Here is a 15362-nt window from a genome sequence, read left to right on the forward strand (position 1 = left end):
GTTTGCCCGTATTCTAGTTAGAACATCTATCTATCGATCGATCGATTGTAACGTAACATGGACATTGACTTCTTGTGAAAAAGGCGGTCTGGTGCGTTGCGTTGGAGGAAGGGGCGTATTTGGAGCTTGATGTGGAATTCGAATGAATGGTGCAGATCACCAAGCCTACCAGGTACAAGTACCTCCTACCTAGGTCAGTACTTAGGTACTTCTGAGCCGCACGTCAAGGTAGATTGGAATAATGTTATGGAATCTCAGCGCGCTATCTTATGTCTTTCAGCCTTTTGGTTTCACGGCTCGTGATGTGGTCGTATGAGCCATGTAATAGGTAGGCATGATGACATGCAAGTACAAGCGCAAGTTCGATGCGTCGCATATGAGTGTGAACCGCCGCTTGTGTATCAACCTAGATGGCGATTGCCAATACCCTCTCATATCGAATCACATATGGCCAAACGCAACTCCATAAGGTAGAGTACTACGCAGCTCGAGCGTGTAGTTCTTCATCTGGAAGAATCTTTCCCTGCCCTTTGTGTTCTTCCCGCATCTGTTACGATCCCCCTCTTGCATCTTCCATGCGCAAGCAAACCAGTCATTGCAAATGATATTAGGCGTTGTGCCGATTCCGGTCGTGCCGATTCACTTGCCCGCATGCATTCCTTCCGCAGCCGAAGCCGCCAATTGTCCCGTCGCAGCTGCAGAAAACAGAATTGCAACATGATACACTCTTTTTCCAGATATCTTTCCACCGTCTGACTCTAGGTGGCGAGTTCATGGGTATTCGTATCTCAATCATGCTTGGGCGTAGTATCGCTGTCGCTCTCCCAGTGTCGGAACTCTTACCTCCACGCCGAAATGAACGAAGGTGTTTAATCGGAGGGTAAGTTTCGCGCCAAAGTCGAGAGACCAAGTGCCGTCCAGGAAGTTGGACCTCATCAGATTAGGTGTCATAGTAGCCGCGACACTATCCAGCATCAGCTTCAGCAGTGGCGTATCTTCGTCCAAGTGCTGTGCCACTATGGAGTCTCCTCCCATTGCGCGGGCACACCACTTCGTAGTGCAGATGATGGCACAGGGTCCGAGGTTCGGGAGATGCAGGATGGCGTCGATAGCTGCATTACAGAATCTGGGATCCCGGAAACCATGCGCGGAGTACCAGATATTGCATAGGGCTTCGAGCATACAGACCTCGTGTTCCAGGTCGCCATGGTCGGAAGAGGGGCGTTGTGCACGAAGAGCCTCTGTCTGACATGCTCGATCGGCATGAGACTTCGCCATGGTGAGCAGATCTCGGTTTGCGTCTGTAAGAAAGCGGACGTAGAACTCGAAAGGGAGAGCCATGACCCGTGGCAATTGAAAGGCTTCCGAAAGCGGCTTCGAAGCGAACAGGTCGCGGAAACTGCCAGAATTCTGGGTCAGGAGGTCTTTGGAGACGGTGTAGGCAATCTTGGGGTCGTTTGCGGCCATGCCACTGCCTGCGATGATGATGATCGATTTCGACGCACCGCGCCTAAGGCGAAGGGTCAGCTTCATGTGATGGTTCAGGACAGACTTCGTCATGGGTGCATTATGCAAATCGAGAGTCAGATCCCGATGGTGGTAGACATCTCCACTGCTTACATCATCTTTCGGTGCTCGACCGGAGGGCGTCCCTGCGCAGCAAGTGCAGTGCGCTGAGGAGAGCTGCTCGCCATCGTCACAGCGATGGAATTGTAGAATGCCTCTCTAAGACAGGGCAGGATTTCTGGGGTTCGTGGAAGACTCCAAGTGTTCTCGGTCGGATGGTGGTGCCAATGATCGAGGACAATCGCGAAAGCTCCGATTATTGCGAGGTGGGAAGTTTATATAGGTACAATCCTGTGCGTGTTGCCGGGTGGTCGATGGAAGGAGGTAGCTGCCAAGCCTCGGCCCACATACTATGCCTCAGTCATACGACTGCAAACCGCACAGTGAAGCAAGTATTGGCAGAGTGAGAGACCGCTCAGTTGATTGCTTAGATACCTATGATATGTTAGCTCGCCGTCTTCACTTGTTGCGTACTCACACTATCGCCTTCGTGGTGAATGCCAAGGCAGCTCGTCGAGGGAAACCCACAAGCAACGATATTCAGGTACCATGGGACACCCATTTTCTCGACCGGATGTCCACAATTGTAGAACCCAAGCACACGTCCCGAGCCTTGATCTACAAACCTAAGCATGACACTGACAGAGAGGATGATGTGCCGCCTGTGAAGCGATTTCTGTGCGCTTATGACCTTGCTGTCAGTGAAAAGGATGAAGTCGCTAATATCATGTAGCTTGAACTTTGACAAGACAATGGCAATGACCTTTCCAGACGGCTCAGAAGGGTCAGCATACAAAGGTCTCCTGCCCAAGTGCTCCTCTGTGACGCGAAAAGTAGTGGAGGAGGCAGGTAGTGAAAGTCCGTTAGTCTTGGACGGCTACGAGCGGTCAACATGGGCAGTAGATGCAGAGTCCAGAGGGTGCGTAGATATCACTGGTCCCTCAGAGACGAGGCAAGGCTGCATTCGTCGCATAGAGGCTGAGCTGAGCCCATAAGCTGGAAGCACTTCTGAGGTGTTCTCGAAGTGAATCCTCGCGCACGCTTCACCTGGCCTGAGCTTTGATATGCCGCGGTTACTGATGTTGACACATTTCCAGTCAGCTCCAACTTCACTACTTCGATCACCGCTACCATAACTCACCTCGCTTCATTTACCAACCTCGCCCTCGTTCCATGCGTGCGTCTACAAACATCGCATCATACGCCACGCTTACCCCCGAGAAGACCACATCCCAGCTCTTTCAGAAACGCGCCACCCTTCGCCAATGACGATCATGTCATCAGACAGCAGTGCGGCACTCAAGCGTGAGCGCGATGCTGGAGAACAGACAATTGTCGCGGTAAAGCGCCCAGTGTATGACCAACCCTTGCACTCCCGTCGAGGCGCAATCTGCTGACAGCCAGTATAGTCCCAACTTCAAGAACCTCGTAGAACTCAAGTCTGGAGACGGCACCACTGACATGTGGGTGCATCGGGATGTCATCTCCAGGAGCTCTTTATTCATTAAAGCCCAGCTAGAGAAAGGAAGTGTCGTTCTGCTGGGTAACGGCGGCCACCCAGCATTCGAGGAAATATTCGAGTCCGAACTGGAGCCACTCCAAGAGTACGTACACTGGCTGTACACTGGCGTCGTTACGAACGGCATCGAGGATAGTTGCCTACGTCTTTTTTGGGAATGGAAAGCGAGCCTTTGGTTGCGCGATCCGGTTTACGCCAATGCGGTCATGGACGCGCTCATCATGCGCGAGTATGACAATGGAGTCACAATCTTTTCTGGGTTCGAAGATCATCTGGAAAAAGCTTTGCAGGGATCGAAGTTGTGGCATTGGGCGGTTGACTCCATCGGAGCGGTCGCATCTACGGCAAATATGGGTAGGTTGCGAGCTCCTCTGATATACACGGAAATGGAGTGCGGAGATGATTTCCTCATGGACGTGTTCATGAAGGTGCTGTCGCGCATCGAAAACCCAGAAGACCACCAGATTCCAGCCATGGCGGATCGTGAGAAGTACCATCTCACCAAGGAAACTATCGAGGATGCTAGGATGGCCTGGATTGAGAAAAGTTGATCTCAGCACCCGAACCAGCCCGTCTCAATACCGGGTCTGTTGCGCATGTCCTGGCTGGGAGAAGTCTTATTCGAGCCTCGCGAATGCTTTGATGTCAGCAGGATGGGAGGAAACAGCCAACATACTGAACCTGATGCCTAGCACATCAGCAGAGCATCGAATTGTCGTTCCAGCGAGGCGAGAGACAGCAAGCGCGAGACTGGGGAATATCGCAAACGGGATCGCTAGCTAGCGCAAAATGGAGCTGCAGCATTTTATTGACAATTATCCAGTCAGCTCAGTGATACGTAGATATCCTTTATGAATGATCTCAGATGTACTCACCTTTTCATAATCATATCTCTGTTTGCACGCACCCCCCAGATATCGTTTTCGTCAGCCGACATTTTCCATACAACAATATATTTCTACCCTGGGCTTCCGACGTCCTCCATCACCGCCGTGACTTCAGACAGCAACGTCTCGAGCCAGCGCAAGCGTGAAGATACTGACCAGGGTACTGCGGTGGTAGCGATGCATCTCGCGCAGACAAATGGCACTATCCATTCGGCTGCCAAAGTACAATCGTGAAAGTACCTATAGGCCGTTGCTCCTTCCTGTTCCGGCAGTCACTGGGAGGTGCCCGCGCTTCTTGTGCATCTGCAAGATAAATAAAAAGTATTTCTTCACCACAATGGAATATCACATCATCCAAGATACGACCAAGGACGCGTATGGCAGGCGTGGGAGAAGCGTAGTTCGATGTGGCAAATCGAGAGAGTCGACCTGGTATGGCATCAGCAAGATATGAAATACCAGGCATGACAGCACTGATATTTCTGTATTTTCGTTCACACTCGGCTTTCAGAGCATTGGGCCGTTACAGCGGGCCCAGTCATCTGAGACTAAGACTTGGAGAAGCCAAATGAGAACGGTGGGGATCAAGTAGTCATGAAGACGATATCAGGGCGTGAGTGAGGTACTGCATCGAGGCATATTAGCAAGCTTCACGTTATCCATAGCTCGATGAGACTTACTTTCTACATTATAGCAGTCCAGGCACTGCACCTCGCAGGCCATGGGATGCTCTATTTGTACACTAGTCCACACAATCATGCTTTACTTTTTATCATACATCTCTCATGATGTATCGATCTTCCCTTTCCAGTCTGCAATATGGTCATTGATGACCTTCGCGGCAGCATCGACAGTGAAATTTCTCCCAATCGCCTCTACAAAGTCACCTTCAGGATCTGAGCAACATCTCAAGTCAGCAAACCGAACCCTTCTCCATTCCTTCCATCGTCACGGAAAACTCACCCATCAGATAAAAGTAGATACTATGATCCACCAAGTAATCCTGCCCAGGCTTCACATCGGGCGGCGTAGAGAAATACACTCGATAAGCCTTACACACACTCTTCACCTCCTCCCACGTCCCCACCAACCCCAAGATATCCGGATGAAACTCCCTCAAGTATCTCCTCAACACCTCGGGTGTATCCCTCGCAGGATCACAACTGATAAACACACTCCTCATCTTCCCCTCTCCATGCTTCTCTTTCACCTTCTCAATCATGCCCGCCATCTTATCCAATTCCTCTGGACAAATATCCGGACAATGCGTAAAACCGAAATACACCAACGAATATTTCCCCACCAAATCCGCTTCTGTAAACTCTTTCCCATGATGATCCACGAGATGAAAGGGGCCGCCCACGAGAGGTTTCCCCATCCCTTTATTCGCTTCGGCGATGCGTTGACGCGACATTCGAGCTTTTTCGTACCGGAAGTAGAAGGTCAGACCTGTGCCGGCTGCGAGGAAGAGGAGACCGGATTGCCAGGAGAAGGGGCCGAGACGGTAGCGCGATTTGGCTTCTTGGATGGTGCGTTGTCGGGAAACTATGGGAGTGGAGGAGAAGGGGCGGAAGGCCTGTTGTTTGATGCTGTGTCTCGTTGTTTTGGTCAGAGTGGTTCGGGATGTGGTGATGCATTGTTTGCAGAGGCCCGACGGGGCGGTGCGGAGGGTGTTGAATAGCGGCGATGCCATTGTTAGGCGCGAGATTATCGAAATCTGGGTAAAAGAGAGCGATGGACATATGTTTTTGTCTATGACAAGATGATGGGATGGGATGTCGTCGGAGGTGCGCTCCGCTCCGACGTCTCCACTTTTCACTTTACAGTCCACTTCCCATCCATCCATTCTACCAGAACTCAGCGGTTATCGGCATACATGTAGCTTTGCCATTCTCAGAACATTTTGGCTTGAGCTGCGAATTACAGTGCGCATTAGGATATGTGCTATCATATCTCAATCTGCAACAGACGCGAGACATTAGAATGCACAGGTAACATGGGTAGCCCGCCCAGCTCTTCTCCTTTGCGTTCAACGCTCATTGACAAGTAGCCATTCACAACGGAAAGCTAGCATCACCATGATAGCATTGACCATGCTTCATATTTCTGGGTCGTGGAATCGTCTCGATTCGTGGCAGCTATCAGCTTTCCCCAGCGTTCGCATGAACTTTCGCTAGACTCATCCATCAAATGTCCAGACTCCACTCTCCAGTTCCACCTCCGGTTCCGACTCATCCTCATCTTGAAGCTGTCTAGCCTGAGCCTTCGCTGCCGCATCCTGCAATGCATCGCCCAACGCAGCAGTCTCATCCGCATTTCCTCCGGACTGCCAAAACAGACTCTTTGCAACTCTGACCTGTCTCAATTTCGGGAGCGACCCATCTTCTACAGCAATCAAGACATCGATCGGCGTGATCTTGTCTTCCACGCCCGGATTACCCGAATTCGTCAGCTCCAATGTTCTCAGCTGACATATCGGACTTGATCCGTGTCGAGGCCCAGGTGGAAGATATATTCCCGCAAATCCTGGACTTCGTCCCTCTGCAATTCCAAGATCGAGGAGTTTGGGGGTCACGTAATCAACACTGACACTGAGCTTTGTGAGACCAGGCAGGATGACTAACACATCGTCTAATGAGTTTCCTGTCAGACGAGGGAGGTTCGACAATTTCAGCACCTCGAGGTTCGGCAAAGGTCGTACAGCACTTCGTAGCAAATGCAAAATCGCCCCAGTCTTGGCCATGGGACAATGTTCGATTGTCAAACTCCGTAACGTACTTGGAAATGAAACTACCCCTTGTAAGAAGTGCACATCGATTCCACCACTCAAGGATAAGTCTTCCAGGTTCGGCGGCCAAATCATAGCCTCTGGATGGAAGCCCTGACTGAAACCTGCACTTCTCGGTAGACGTAGCCGAGATAGCTTTGTCAACTGACTTATCGTTTTGAAAAGATCCAGCAAAGGCGGACTTTGACTAACGCGACTCAGGTCCAAAACTTCCAAGTTTTGACATTTCCCGAGAGCAGGAAAACAGTTTGTCCCAAAGGAAGCTTGAGGTGCAATGAATTCAACCAGGTTGCCTTTGGTGCGTCCGAGGAGTCGCGCGGTGGTGGCTTTGTTTCCCGAATGAACGAGATGGGACATGTCCAAGACTTTGACGAATTCTGCCAACGGACTTTTGCGAACATGGAGATTCAACGAGGGGACTATGGCTTGAACGAAAGGGTCAAAGTTTTTACCTTCAACCCAGGGGCGTGTGTAGAGAAAGGGGACTGCTGCAGCGTACCACTGCCGAGATAGGCGACAGCAGGAGGCGAGAGTCGCTTGAGCGAGGCGAAATTTTGAGGTGTACTCGACAATCTGAATAATAATCTCGTCCGGAAGGTAGACTGGGGGTGTGGTCCAGACTTTGGGTGTTGTGTCTGCAAGAGGTGGATTGGTTGCAGCAGCTTCTTCATGATAGTGCAGGTGTTTCATCAGCGGCTTGATCTTGCCACGCTTCTTGACATGTTCGAGGTTCTCGGCCATGGAGATGGTCCAGTTGGCTTGCTGGTCAAGGGCCGACATGATGTCTTGCAGTGGCGAGAGCAGGTCCGTGATGTCGTTCCAAGAACTCTCTCAAGCGCCCATTGCAACCCCCAGGACCTTCTTCAACTGTTCTCGGCGGCTTCTCCAAAATGTAGCTGTCAACCTGTGATAGGATTTGTATGGCAAGAAAGCATGCCAGTACGTGTATGTACTTGAGGTATCCTTTGTCTGCCAGCCGACGTCACAGCGGTAGAAATCGCCATGAGGTAGCCCCACTTTTCATCGGCGCGGCCCATCCCGTAGTGAAGCAACCTCGCGAAGCGCAACGACACCCACCACCACCACCGACAGACATTGAAGACCCAGCTCTACACATCCACCATACGAAACATCTGCCCGCCATGCTCGGCCTCCGCACTGCCTCCCGTACCTTCACGCCCGCCGTCCGCCGCATCACCCAGAAGCGCCTCTCCAGCGGCACCCCAAACTTCACCGGCGCAGCCGATAATGCCTTCAACCGCGAACGAGCGGCTGTGAAGGAACACGCTGCTGCTACATCCGACCTGTGGCGCAAGCTGTCTATCTAGTATGACTGATCTCCACTCTGCTGCGGCAAGAGGTCAATTGAGGAGCAGTAAGGGAGAGCCCGCTAACCGCGCATTCAGTGTGGTCATCCCCTGCCTCTGTATCGCAAGCGTGAACGCTTACCGTCTGTGGACCGAGCATTGGGAGCATGTTGCTCATGGTCCTTCATTGGAGGAGAAGACCGAATACCCGTTCCAGAACATCCGGACGAAGAACTTCTTTTGGGGAGACGGAGACAAGGTGAGTTGAAGAGCAGAGAGCAGAAGCAGAGAGATCGGAGTGCGAGTGTGATACGGAGACATGCTGACAATCATGGTCTTCTTCCTGTAGACACTTTTCTGGAACCCAAAGGTCAACTACCACAAGCCTTCTGAGGAATAAATCACCCGAGGAATGGAGATAGATGAGAGAAATAGGCCGGGCGCGAAATACGAAATTCTGAGATTTCTTTGAGTTGAATGGCAGAGAAGGACACCAAGAAATGCTGTTGCGAGAAGCGTGTAAATATCACTTCGCAATGCATGATTTCAAACCCTTACCAGCTCCCAACACGCTACGAGTAAAGTCATCTCCAGTGACTTCGCATAAACGCCTGCTCAACAGGGTAGAATAACTTGCCGCGTACCTTCAAACCCAAACCAAGAAAAGAAAAACAAAATTCAAGCCAGGAAAAGCAATGCCCTGCTGCAACCTCCAATAGTAAGTACTGTATCGTGCCACTAGGTAATCAGATAAGGAGGAAATGAAGCAGAAGAATAAGCGAATCTCCCTACAGCCCCAACTCAGCAACTCAATTCGCCCTGTGCCCGCCTCGGGTCTCAACTGGGACAAGTTCCAATGGAGCGAAGCGAGTCGAGCACAACGTGGAGGGGTCCATACTCGGCAGTATCTATTTAGTTCCAGCCTCGGACTCTTAATTCAAGTAACTCGTGGGAACGACCTTTGACAGTACATGGAAAGAGAGGGAGAAGGAAATGATGAGATACGAAACATTGCCATTTTGATTGTGATCGGACTGTTTGTTGTCATTTGTTGTCATAGTACTTCTTCCTGGCGACCATCGCCTCCAACTGCCTCATACATGAATGCATGCAGACGTGAAATACACCCCTCCCCTGTCGCCATCTCCTTGCTTTGGTAAGACAACAAGAGAGACACACACAAAACGTAATGGTATAGTAGTACAACATTTCCTCCCCATTTCCACTGTGCGCCAAATCGTCCCCAAAGGAACACAAAGCACAGTCAAGGAACTCAAAGCTCATCCTTGGTCTTGATCTCCGGATTTTCCGCTTCCGGCTCAGCTGTAGTCTCCGCATCCAGGATACTCTTCTCCTTCCTCAAATCATCCTCGACATCCACAGTACTAATCTCGGGACTTCCCGCCTCTCTTCCTGTCGCCGGATCGACACCTTGAGGCTTGACGGGAGCTTCGCCATCACGAGCCTCCACAAGCCCGTCGTGGACTTCATTACCATACTCATCCACCAGTCTCGTCCTCGTCTCGTATCTTGTAGAGAAAGAGACCTTGCCTTCCAGGGCCGCGACTTGCTCATCATTGAGAAGATTTCCTTCCTCATCGCGGTACTCAATCTTCTCTTCGATGTGTCCTTCTTGTAGTGGCTGCCCTGGTGCTAGAGGAGTAACGTGAACATCCTTTTGTGGATCGTCTGCGACCGGAGGTGCTGGCCCGTGGATTGCTTGGGTGGTTGGAGCCGCTCCTGAAGCTGACGGAACTGCGAGCGAGTAGTCGGCGTACTAAAACATGTCAGCTGACGGTATTGTTGATTGAGACGAGGTGAAATACTTACGGAATCGTAGAAAGTGTTGCAGTCCCAGTCCCACTTATCAAAGAGCTTGACGCGTGCGCATTCTTTCTTAGTCCACTGGTTGCCGTATGTGAGCGGAGCATAGAGTCCAAAGACGACAATAGAAAGCGCCAAGAATACTGCGGCAGCGCCCATGCCAACTATGGGCTTGTTCCTGAGAGTGAAGGAGCCAATGCTGATACGGCTGAAGTTGTAGTCGAAGATCTGTGCCAGCACAATGATAGCAAAGTATAGAGCGGGGAAGTAATGGTGCAAGAAGAGCTGACGCTGCATCAGGAAGAAAGGGAAGTAGTGGAAAGCCCAACCAAGAACGACGGTACCGATCTCGTAGTCGAAGCGGCGGAAGGTCAGGTTCTGGTAGTCGTTGCAGCTTCGTTGCCATCTGATGAGAGACAAACCCTTGAAGGCAACGTAGACGGCGATGGCTGCGGTGCTGGCCCACCAGATCAAAGGGTTGCCGATGAGGTAAATCTGGCGATGATCCTTGCCCCAGAAGTTGATGCCACGCTTGAGAATTGGCCATGAAGGAGGGCGAGAATCCCAGGCGTGTGACTCGACGAGCCCTGCGTTGGTGGTCCACATCACCTTTTGCAGTTCCCAGAACTTGCCAAAGAAGCCCGGGTTGCGGTAGTTGACCTTTTCGGCATCCTCCCTGAGTTGCGGGTGCTGATTAGACTCGATGTACCAGATTGAGTTTGGCAGGGTGCCCTGTTTGGCACACGTAACTTCTTGTTGCTCGAAACCCCAATCTGGCAGTTTCACCTTGTGCGAGAAGAGCACACAGCCAGTCATGATATGCACGAGCTTGAACTTTGTCTCAATGGTTCTCAGGCGGTCCTTAGCCTCCTTGCCGTCAGACATTGGCTTCACAATTTCGACACGGAAAAGATCGTTGGCATCGCCCTCAAAGCCTTCGTAACCGTACGCGGAGACTTCGTTCTGCCAATCAGCTTCAGTGACAGGGGGGCGGACATCGTGAGAGTGCACGCGACGACCGGTGGTGATGTGGTAGAGCTTAAGAACACTGCCATCCTTGACGTAGGACACCTCTCTGTCATCCCAAGCGGCTGGGCCAGGAATGGTCGTGTTACCAGTTGGATCCGAGGCCCAGTCGATGGGCTGTGTCGCGTTTTCGACGAGGAAGACATTATTTTCATCCTTGTGTGGATAGAGTGTAATCTGTTGCTGTTTACTGCCGCCTGGGTACATGTGTGGATGCGAATGCAGGTAACCTCCCTGGGTGTTGTGATGGCGAATACTGATGCGAGAGCCAAATGCGACGTCAGCAGGCACATCGGCCATGCCCTTGGAGTTGAGCGTAGACTGGAACTCGCTGCTCATGAAACCATCTCCATCGCCTGGATTGACGAGGCAGACAAAGTGAATGGCGAACATGGCCATGTAGAAAGCGACTGGAATGATAATCAAACAGAAGACGCGTGCAAAGAAGTGCTTGAACCAGATTCGGGGTGTAACATTCTTGGTATCGCCGAGGAGGACCCACAGTTGCAGTGCGGTGAGTGAGCCAACCCAGGCAATGGTGAAGAGACCAACCCACTTGACGCTGGCGGTCGCGCCCAAGCAGACGCCAGTCGCAGCCAGCCAGAACCACCAGCTAGGCTGGAAAGCCTTGCGAGGGCCGAGCTCGTGCTGGTTGTTGAATGAGATCCACGACAACCCGGTAAGTGCAGTGAAGATGACAAGGGGAGAGTCGAGGAGGATCAGCCTCGATTGGGTGACGAAACCGTTTTCAAAAGTGAGCAGACCCGCGCCCAGCGCAGCAGTCGTAGTCTTGCACCCGGCGGCTTTGAGAGTCAAGAACATTGTCGGGACCGCCAAAACACCAAGCAAAGCTGGGAGCATCCTCATGGCCACATAGGGCACGTTGGACTCGAGGTAGTCCTTGCCGATATCCTTGAAGTCGAAGCTGCCATCGAAACCAGCCAGCCAGCCCGCGAGCGTAATCAGCAGCTTGGCAAGAGGGGGATGGACGTCCATGAAGAACTTTCCCTTGATGTACTTGGTTGCGAATCCTCCAAAGTGCACTTCATCGAAGACGACGCTTGATGGTTGGTATATCCTGAACAACCGCACGAACAATGCGACGAGTGTAACGACGCCCAAGACTTCCCAGTCGCTGCTCTTGAGATGGAAAATGTTGTTATCGGTCACGCCGGGCGAGGTGTAATCGTATCGAGGGTGCGGTGGCTTGTTCGGACTCGACTGGACGAAGTCCTTCTGCTGCTTGGTGATCTTGCCATTGGCGGCGCGCAGGTTGCCATTGCTCTTGTGCTGCTGCAGCTTGGTCTGACCTGGCTTGGTGGCCATGATGGGATGGGCAGGGAAGGGGTAAGTATTAAGAAACGAGAAGGGTCGTCAGGCTGAGGGTGGGATTCCCATGCGCAGATCGGCTTTTTTACTTTCCGAGACGCGCGTAGCTTCAGTCAGTGTCGCGGGTAGATAGATTGAGTGCGGGCGGGCGTCGTGCTGGAGGCCGACAACCAAAGGGCGCGAATGTCGCGGAAAAGTGAAGTGAAGAGAAGAGGAAAGGAAGGTGAGGTGAATGGTCAAGGTACGGCAAGGGAGGATCAAACGAAGGGCAGGGAGAGGAGAGGAGAGGAGAGGATATGGTGTTCTCTGGTTCCAAGCAGGAGAGGCCAGCTATGGGCGACCAAAAGATGCAGCACTGTGTTCCATTCTATTCCAAGGGGTCCTCCACCACTCGCTTACCCTACCAATCACATCTCCGCGTTGCCTCGTGCAGCTAATGCGATTATGCGAGCTTGTGCGTCGATCTAACTTTCATACTACCTTACCTACTGACGGCTACCTTACTGACCGGCCAAACACTACGAACTTAACGTGCACTTCACACCTGAACAACGACGACAGCGCGCGCACACTCTCCACGGCATCATCTGTTGCTGCTATCGCGCTTTCTCTTACCCGCAATCGGATCAGGTGGTGGACGAAAGAGCGAGAGAGGGAAAAACACAGAAAATGGCCGCCACAAACGGCGCGCAGCCTGCAGAAGCGGCGGCAGCAGCAGCAGTGCCTCCAGCTGACGGTCAAGAATCAGACTTGCAGAAGAGAATGCCTGCGGGCACTGTGCTGCCTCCTCGCCCCGTACGAGAAAAGATCGAGAGAGTCGCTGTCTATGTCGCTCGCAATGGCCAGGCCTTCGAAGACAATGTGCGCACCAAAAACGCCGGCACCAACACCACCCACTTCCTCGAGCCTAGCGACGAGTACAACGGTTACTACAAATGGCGCGTGGCGGAATGTAAAGCTGGCCGCAGTCTCGATTCCAATGGTCCTGCTGCGAAGACCGATGTCACCTTTCAAGGCCGCGAGTCGAGAGCTCCCAAGGCGCCGGAAGAGTTCCAATTCAGCGCTCGCATGCCCAACATCAGTGCCCAAGATCTGGAAATTGTCAAGTTGACTGCTTTGTATGCCGCGAAGAATGGCAAGAGCTGGGTTACAAGCCTTAGTCAAAAAGAGGCGGTCAATGCTCAATTCGACTTTTTGCGACCACAACACTCGCTCAACATGTACTACGGCCGCCTTGTAGATCAGTACAAGGATTTGATTGAAGGTGAGACTGCCGACGATGGCGCCCCACAAAAGAAGCGTATATCAGCTTTGCAGGCCAACATAGACAACCGGTTCAGTCTACTGGAAAAAGCGAAGCAGCGGGCCGAGTACGTCAAGTACCAGGAACGGCAGAAGGAGGAGAAAGAAGAGAAGCTGGAAAAGGATCGTATCGAGTTTGCCCAGATTGACTGGCACGACTTCAACGTGATAGCAACAATCGTGTTCGACGAAGCCGACGAGTCCGCAACCATGGAATATCCCAGGACGCTCAATGAAATGCTGTCATTAAGTTTGGAGGAAAAGGCCAACATGCGTATCGATTCAAACAGAAGAATCGAAGAGTCGGTGCCCGAATTCAACGACTACTCCGCCATCTACGGCCACGAACAGCAGTTCCCGGCTGCACAGATGATGCCACCTCCACAAGGACATGCACCGCAGCAACCATTCGGTTCCACACCTCCGCAGACGACACCGTATCAACAGCCTGCCGCACCATCTCTCTCCGAGGAACGTGAGCACGCCCGTGCCGCAATCCGAGCTACCCAGGCACAGCCCACACGCGTTCGAACGGATTACGTCCCACGTGCCCAGCAGCGAAACCAACAGCAGAACACGTCCATATGCCCGAACTGCCACCAGACTATCCCCAATGACGAGATTGCCGAGCACATGCGCATTGAACAACTCGACCCGCGATGGCGTGAGCAGTTTGGCAAGAACCAGCAGCGCTCCTCGACTACGAATTTGTCCACTGTGGATGTGGCGAACAACCTCAAGAGACTGGCATCACAACGTACAGACCTGTTTGACCCTGTCACCGGACAGGCTATCACGGAGGAAGAGAAGGAGCGGAGGAAGCGAGCCGAGCTGCAGAGTTATGATGGCATCAGTCAGGTTCCCAACGCGGCCATAGGCCAAGCGCCTCCTGGTATCTATCCGCCAGGTACTCAAGGCACGAACGTGAACGAGGACATTAGGCGCATACATGAGAGGTATAACCACAAGTGACGAAATGGCGAGAGAACAGTCAATGCCCAGGAATGAAGCAGTGCTGCTGCTATACAGGGCCATGGCACCACTGAGGACATTGGCAGACAGCCACACCAGCACATGGTCAGTTCTACTAGAAGAGAGAAGAGAGAAGAGACGCACTGCGGGGAGCAAATCGCTCTTGACATAGTGCTCACCCTCTCTCATCATGAAAGGCACAGCAGTGCAGCTTGGAGAAGCACGACTTGTGCAGAAACAGCGAGCAAACGCTGAACCCATATCGGCGACGTCGATCAAATCGAGCTTGCTTGCGTGAGGTATCAATGTCGCAAGCCACGAGGCTCTCGGCAATCGCCTACGCTCAGGTGATTGATAGCATCAGGTAAATCCTCCCGAAGCTTGAGCTACATGTTCTGCACCTTGTTTATTCAACTCATGAACTAACTGCTCTATAGGTACGGTACGGTACATAGCTCCAGATTGAAGTACAAATACATAGAAAAACAAAAAAAAAAGAAAAACAAAAAGAAAAACAATATTTCCCCCTCTTCAACTGCCTTGGGTGCCTCGAATCATTTTTGCCTACCTAACCTACCTTACCGTCTTCTCTCTTCTTCTTTCTATTGTCGTCATGGAGCGTGTGCATTTCTCGTATACGTACATAAGCTGATACGCTACCTCCTACCATAAAGTACAGGTAAGGTACCTACCATACATACATACAGGTACCTGACATGTAACCTACCCTAAAAGGTGAGCTTCCTCTCTCCCCCTTCCAGATTCATCCAAAAGTACATCATCTGGCACACATGTGTTAGGAGGTACATTTAAGTACCTTATCTGGTAATTTCCCACCTCCG

General features: G+C 51.9%; 7 protein-coding genes across 7 annotated transcripts; 3 read left to right on the forward strand and 4 right to left on the reverse strand.

Annotated features, from left to right (window-relative positions):
* Positions 1-792: 792 nt before the first annotated feature.
* On the reverse strand, positions 793-1694 carry SEPMUDRAFT_121642 (uncharacterized protein; the record flags this gene model as incomplete). Its single annotated transcript, XM_016901701.1, has 2 exons — positions 793-1510; positions 1621-1694. The coding sequence occupies 2 exons, from the start codon at positions 1692-1694 to the stop codon at positions 793-795; spliced, it is 792 nt and encodes a 263-aa protein (XP_016756269.1).
* A 224-nt stretch (positions 1695-1918) lies between these two features.
* Positions 1919-3636, forward strand: SEPMUDRAFT_112176 (uncharacterized protein; the record flags this gene model as incomplete). The annotated part of the gene is made up of 5 exons (XM_016900959.1): positions 1919-2263; positions 2316-2485; positions 2664-2743; positions 2791-2906; positions 2950-3636. The coding sequence occupies 5 exons, from the start codon at positions 1919-1921 to the stop codon at positions 3634-3636; spliced, it is 1398 nt and encodes a 465-aa protein (XP_016756270.1).
* Positions 3637-4572: 936 nt separating this feature from the next.
* Positions 4573-7118, reverse strand: SEPMUDRAFT_136945 (SCO1 protein). Its single transcript, XM_016902815.1, has 3 exons — positions 4936-7118; positions 4653-4868; positions 4573-4597 (listed from the first exon to the last, which is right to left on the reverse strand). Exons 1-2 carry the CDS (start codon positions 5816-5818, stop codon positions 4756-4758), a joined length of 996 nt encoding a protein of 331 aa, XP_016756271.1. The 5' UTR covers positions 5819-7118; the 3' UTR covers positions 4573-4597; positions 4653-4755.
* On the reverse strand, positions 4573-7540 carry SEPMUDRAFT_74915 (RNI-like protein; the record flags this gene model as incomplete). Its single annotated transcript, XM_016910085.1, has 3 exons — positions 4573-4597; positions 4653-4868; positions 4936-7540. One exon carries the CDS (start codon positions 7538-7540, stop codon positions 6152-6154), a length of 1389 nt encoding a protein of 462 aa, XP_016756272.1. The 3' UTR covers positions 4573-4597; positions 4653-4868; positions 4936-6151.
* Positions 7541-7857: 317 nt separating this feature from the next.
* On the forward strand, positions 7858-8706 carry SEPMUDRAFT_152420 (cytochrome c oxidase subunit VIa). Its single transcript, XM_016907436.1, has 3 exons — positions 7858-8087; positions 8167-8326; positions 8417-8706. Exons 1-3 carry the CDS (start codon positions 7903-7905, stop codon positions 8465-8467), a joined length of 396 nt encoding a protein of 131 aa, XP_016756273.1. The 5' UTR covers positions 7858-7902; the 3' UTR covers positions 8468-8706.
* Positions 8707-9080: 374 nt separating this feature from the next.
* Positions 9081-12524, reverse strand: SEPMUDRAFT_152421 (glycosyltransferase family 39 protein). The gene is made up of 2 exons (XM_016907437.1): positions 9898-12524; positions 9081-9844 (listed from the first exon to the last, which is right to left on the reverse strand). The coding sequence occupies exons 1-2, from the start codon at positions 12241-12243 to the stop codon at positions 9341-9343; spliced, it is 2850 nt and encodes a 949-aa protein (XP_016756274.1). The 5' UTR covers positions 12244-12524; the 3' UTR covers positions 9081-9340.
* A 243-nt stretch (positions 12525-12767) lies between these two features.
* Positions 12768-15015, forward strand: SEPMUDRAFT_152422 (uncharacterized protein). The gene is made up of 2 exons (XM_016907438.1): positions 12768-14884; positions 14958-15015. Exon 1 carries the CDS (start codon positions 12916-12918, stop codon positions 14518-14520), a length of 1605 nt encoding a protein of 534 aa, XP_016756275.1. The 5' UTR covers positions 12768-12915; the 3' UTR covers positions 14521-14884; positions 14958-15015.
* The last annotated feature ends 347 nt before the right edge of the window (positions 15016-15362 follow it).

This window comes from Sphaerulina musiva (genome assembly GCF_000320565.1).
Source record: "Sphaerulina musiva SO2202 unplaced genomic scaffold SEPMUscaffold_13, whole genome shotgun sequence".
In the NCBI taxonomy this organism is placed as follows: Eukaryota; Fungi; Ascomycota; class Dothideomycetes; order Mycosphaerellales; family Mycosphaerellaceae; genus Sphaerulina; species Sphaerulina musiva.